Below are 5,928 nucleotides of genomic sequence, written 5' to 3'. Positions count from 1 at the left end.
GGAAGATTGGAAGTGGACTTCGGTCCTGTGGTTTTCCCCTTCACACCGAAAGGTTTTCCACATAAATCTTGGTGTTCTCTTTGTGATTATGGGGCTAATTTTGTGTGTTTGGTTGTTATCTATTTCTGTTTTTAGATAATTAATTATTCTATTTAGTGTTGATTGGACTTGGGGAAGGTTTTTTTGGACCATTGTGTTTTGGACATAACCTCCATAACCCACCTCTTCCCCAACAGAATTTGTATTGACAAAACTCAATGCAGTTTTATATACTATTTTGTATCCAAATTCATATAAATATAAATCTGACATGCGAACTCTAAAATCCCAAATACAAAGTAAATATGTTTGGTTTGGGTTTGGAATAAGTTGAGAAGATGCAGCAATGATAGAAACGATTATTGGTTTATTTTCAAGGTCAAAACATGGTAAGACAGAAAAAGAAGACTGTTGTTAGAAGTCGTGTTTGAGAGCAAAAATTTAAGATTTAGATTTTAATTTGCATGAATTCATGAGAATCCCAATTTAATTTTATATTAAATTTTATTCAAACTTACACAAACCTAAATTTGAAATCTTAACTTTCACTAACAACTAAAATCATTCATAAAAAGAGACATTCATTCCAACTTTACCCATTCCAAGAGTTGGAGGAACCTATCTCCAAATATTGGGATTGCAAGGTTGATCACATCTACAAGGAGGCAAACAATTTTACAGGTTTATTAATTTCAGAGAGTTTAAATTTCAATCTTGGTCTAAGCAGGTTGCATAATTTCCAATTAAGTATTAGGCCCAACTTGCATATTGATTTTGAGAGAATCACCTTCCCTAGAATGCTAGTTGTCACTTAGGCTCCTTTTGGCTCTAGCCCCATTGAGAGGGGTAAAAAAAAAGTCCAATTTTATATGGGTACTGATGGAAAATTTATTTAAATGATACTGAGTCTTAGTCCAAAAAGTAAGGGGTACCATGCTTAAACCTAGAGCTCACGGGTTTAAATCATCAAAACCTATTTAAAAGTAAAAATGAGGCTTTGACATCATGCCATTCCTCAGACTTCTACCGTGGGAGTAAATGACTTTGTAGTCAATTCATTCTTTTGACAGTAGAATTATTTAAATAGGCCGTGCACATCATAATTTGCAACCATTGTCAAATTTCTACTTGTTAAAAAAACAAATTAATTTTTTTACAATATGCTTTTAACTTTTTGTATTGCTCTAAAAAATGACCTACATTTTCCTTTTCCTTTTCCAAAACCATTGAATTGAATGAAAAATAGATTAAATTATAATCAAATAATCAGGATTGAAGATCATGAAAAGTGAATGTTTAAGGACTTGCATACTTGTGCACCTCACTAACTTTGAAGTTAAAGAAAAGTGATTTAAATATAGTTATATTCATAGAGAAAATTTATTTAATAAAGTAGTTATACTCAAATAAAATTCATTTTTGAGAAACTATAACTAAAACTCTTCTTAATATTTTTCAACTTGACAAATTTTAAGAATTATTTTGAAAAGGGGGCAAAATTTTTACAGAAAATTATTAATGGAGCAAAAAAATATACACTTATTTAGTCTCCCAAAGGTCGTTCAAGTGGTAAACTCAAGGCTTTCCTGGTTTAAATATCAAGCTCGAGCCTTAAGAGTTACAACTTTTCATGGACAAAAATAGAGAGACATCCCCGTCCCAGTGAATTAGTGTGGAGTATCCAAAGAGTCTCGACCACCACCACTTTCAAAAAAAAATGCATTGATTTCAGCATGTTTTGTCACGCGAGCCTTCCTCAATTCACAAGTCTACATTCTCCTTTTCTGAATATTATTTTCCTAATTATAAATATAGAAGGAAAACTTAAACAACAGATTCCGTAGACATTGATCCGGATTTCTCTGTGCATTTGTATTTGTACGTGCTGTTTTATGTACTTTGGTCTTTCTTGAGTTCCAAAATGGTAATAAATATATAGAAAAAAAGTAATGCTTGTTTTTTGGAAAGGAAGCAGAGACATGTGACTGATCTGTCTGGTTACCCAAAGTGCATCACACCCAGTACTTGCGGTTCTTTGGATTTGAATTTATGTTCATTTGCACAAACATTATGTTCAAATGCATTCAATTTTAAAATCGGGAATTCCTTCTCCCAAATACAAATCATTTATGGGTTTTGCTTTTTTGGACTAGCGACGTTTTTTTGAGATTTAATGTGTTCTCTGTTTTCTTGCCAGAACTTTCCTTTTCCTTAGGCTGGTGGCCTTTTTCTAGCCCAGTCTTTTCAACTTGAGAGGCTCTCCCGTACTATCTTCTGTTGGTAATTTCACAAATTTTAAGCAATTAAAAATTTTCAAAAAAAGAAAAAGTGATGCAATAATCACAGCATTTCTTGCACAGACGAGACAAGCTTTTTATAACATTCAAATTGCTTAATTAAGCACACAAAATCAATACAACTAACACTAGTTTCATTCCACATATATAGCTAAAAGAGAACAACCACCTGCAACATTATATATATTTATATATAGTACTAAATGAATGATCGATCTTCCAGCAACAGTAGGATTCCTCACATTGCAAAAACCTGCACTGACCAGAATGCCACAAGCCCAGATAAACTGAGAGAACCAGCTGCTAATAAATTGCGAAAACATGCCTCTGATGAAAGAGGCAAAGAAGACCCAGATGGCAAAAGTGCAGAAGCAGAGTCAGGTGCACCCTCCTGATCCGGGTTCGGCGGGCTTGCGCTCGCCGGAATGGTCGGCACGAAAGGGTACTCCACCGGAGAAGCAGAGGACCCTGCACCACCTGGAGAAGGCAGAAGAGGAGAAATGTCTGGGGACGCTGGCTGTGGAGAGCTTGGCAGCAATATTGGATTGGGAGGAGATGCTGGTGCAGAGGCAGGGGATTTCACATGAGAAGAGGATAAAGATGGTAAAGGTGCAGCCAAGGCCATGATGAAGGCCAGCAGAAACCAAAAGAAAGCCATACAAATGATGAAGGAATCAATCAAAGTTTAATTAAGCTCTCCTTGGAGACAGCAGTTAATGGAACTGCAATTGATGAGAAAACTACAGGGGAAAGAAATCAACTGAGAGGGTATCTGAAACTAAACCCGGCTGGCTGGTGGGAGTCATGATTTATTAAAGAGGGGGGCTGGGTGGGACCAAGTGCCACGTGGGCGCAGATTACTGGACAGTGATGGGAGTGTACAGGTTGGCACCTAGGGGTAAGGAGGGGAGACAGAGATAATAGAAGGTAATGTTTGTTTGTTTTGATTGAAAGGTTTGTTAGCAGAGGATTCTCCTTGGCCCAATTTTCTAAAATATTGGCCTCGGTGACCCTACCATTCCCTCCTATTCAATTTAAAGAAATTGAGGTCGAATAAACAAATAATATGTTATTGGAATTGGATTGAGACGTAGACTTGTATTTAATCTGAGAGCTGAGTTGAAAATTCTAACACGTACACACAGGAGTGAGGCATCACATACTAAAAAAAAAGCTCATCATAATCTCACATTGAAGTGTACCAAGAAAATTTAGGCTATGTAAAATTGATTTAAGAGTTTAAGAGTTGGGTACAAATACCAAAGGGCGGCGTATGTATGTTGGACTTCACATTACTAAAAAGAAAAAAGGGTAAAGATAATGAAGTGAGAGAATTTCTCAAATAATGAATGTGATAAAGCAAACACCTAGAGACCGCAGAGCGGGTTTCTTTCTGTCACCATGACAAACGTAAAATGCTGCCCACAAATCACGGGGACCAACTGTATATATTTCATTCTATTGTCAAAAATCAATGAATCAATATCGGTGGGCCAAACTTTACCCACAGAATATGATCACGTGAGATCCCACGGGCATCCTAAATTCTCTCTCTCTCTCTCTCTCTCTCTCTCTCTCTCTCAAGTTCACAACCCCTGGAAAGTCTACTACTTTCCAATAGATGCAGTTCTGGAGCCCACACACAATCATGAATATTTTCATTTAGGTCAAAGAGAAATAGGAAACATTTAAACATCACTTTGCTTTGTGAACTAGAATGAGTTCTAAATAAGATAGAATAAAAATTTAAGAGAATGTTCGGGTTAAGATTTTATTTTTAAAAAAATATTTTTTTTTTCTTATATTTTTTTTTACTATCAAAAATAAAAATTTATTTTAATAAGACTAAAAATTAAGAAAAATTAAATATTAATAATATGTAAAATTAAAATTTTGTTCATAAATTTAATATATTTTTTACTTTCCTTCTCACTTTCCTTCATAACCAATGTTTGAAAATATTTTCCTTTTATTTCTCTAATATTTTCCAAATTCTAAATGACCATAAATAAAAGTCTAAAAATTATGTAATAAATTTGATTTTCTTTCTCATGATTCGATTTCACTCCTATCTACCAAGCATGCACTAAATCTTTAATTGTAAACATCAAGCTGGAAATTATCGTGGCGTGATCCTGGAATTCAATATGCTCTAGTTTTTTTTTTTCTTTTTTCCATTGCAAAAATCAATTTACTTCTCCAACCCTACAGTTGAGTGGTTCTTACGCAAATCACATACCGTGTAACCAAGATGCCTATTGAGATTGCAGCTGCTGGAGTCATCGGCAGCCGCACCAACTACCTGCTTATGCTGAATTTTGAGCTGCAATTGGTGGAAACTGACAACCACCTTCACTTAGATTGCCCACCTTGGTTGACTTGCACCCAATCCATGGCTATAAATGAGATGTATGTGTGTGTTGTTGTGTGTGTGCTGCGTGCATGTGTGCGAGGCAAAACAGAGTGTTGTGTGTGAGAAAGAGAGTTGAGTAAAGAGCAGTAGCCTCCTCATTGTATTATTCTCCCCAGTTATAGTGAAGTTGTGTGTGCTCTGTGTACGTAAGTCAGGTTAGACTGAACCACGTAAATCTAGTGTTCTATTTCTATTATTTATTTTTGCCCGTGTGTGATTGTTGTTCCTAGATCCACCCCAACAATTGGTATTAGAGCGAGGTTGGAGGAAAATCATAGATCCGAAGCAAAATTGTCAGATCAGAGCCTTTGTCCAATAGCTCAAAACTCAATTTTGAGGTCACCATCGTGTTCCTCTCGTCCAAACGAAGCCGACAGTGGTAACTAGAGCTCGAACAAAGCTCAGACGAGGCCGCACACGCTTGCATGCGCCACCAACAGCCAGGCGACGTTTCCACGCGCCGGCAAGTGATCAGCAAGTGGCCTCACGCGCTCCCACACGCTGGCAATCGCCCGATGAGCGTCTGAAGGTTGAAGACAGCCACATCATCGCCACGCAAGCACTGAGTCAGCACATCGTCAGCGCGCCACATCAGTGACCAGTCAGCAGCTGGGGACCCCAGTGCCACGTTAGCTGGTGGGCCCACACATCCACATCAGTAAATGGGCCCTACACAGCCATGTTAGAAAGGTGGGGCCCCACAATGCCACGTCGGTAGCGGTTCCCACCGTGCCACGTCAGCAAACGGCGTCAGTTAACAACGTCACTAGTGTCTTCAAAATATTCCATCAAAAGGGAATATTTCGTTAAAGTTGACTTTGTTTTGTCCAAGTTTGACCAGAACTTTGACAAGGCTTTTCAGAGCCATTTCAGGTCCTTTTTTGAACGACTTAAAACATTTCGAAGGTTTTCGACCATTTCGGATCCAACTGTGTTGTCCATTTGAACTAATTTCGTCTCTAGATTGGTGAATTGAGATGTTGAACGAAAAAAGCTCATAGATTGAGATGTTTGACAACACGAACTTTGGTTTCTGAAAAATGCAGATTAAGAATTACCTATTTGGTAAGGGTTTGCACTTACCATTGAAGAGAAAGTCAGATTCCATAATAGGGGACAAGTGAGAGTTGCTTGACCGAAAAGCTATCGGAGCTATCATAATAATGTTGGCAAAGTTTG

General features: G+C 37.4%; 1 protein-coding gene across 1 annotated transcript; it reads right to left on the bottom strand.

Annotated features, from left to right (window-relative positions):
* Positions 1 to 2,387: 2,387 nt before the first annotated feature.
* Positions 2,388 to 3,120, bottom strand: LOC131150638 (pectinesterase inhibitor 10). The gene has a single exon (XM_058101490.1). It carries the CDS (start codon positions 2,992 to 2,994, stop codon positions 2,575 to 2,577), a length of 420 nt encoding a protein of 139 aa, XP_057957473.1. The 5' UTR covers positions 2,995 to 3,120; the 3' UTR covers positions 2,388 to 2,574.
* Between the last annotated feature and the right edge of the window lie 2,808 nt (positions 3,121 to 5,928).

Source organism: Malania oleifera, chromosome 3, assembly GCF_029873635.1.
Source record: "Malania oleifera isolate guangnan ecotype guangnan chromosome 3, ASM2987363v1, whole genome shotgun sequence".
NCBI lineage: Eukaryota > Viridiplantae > Streptophyta > Magnoliopsida > Santalales > Ximeniaceae > Malania > Malania oleifera.
Note: the sequence above shows the minus strand (reverse complement) of the source record. Positions and strands in the feature narration are given on the sequence as shown.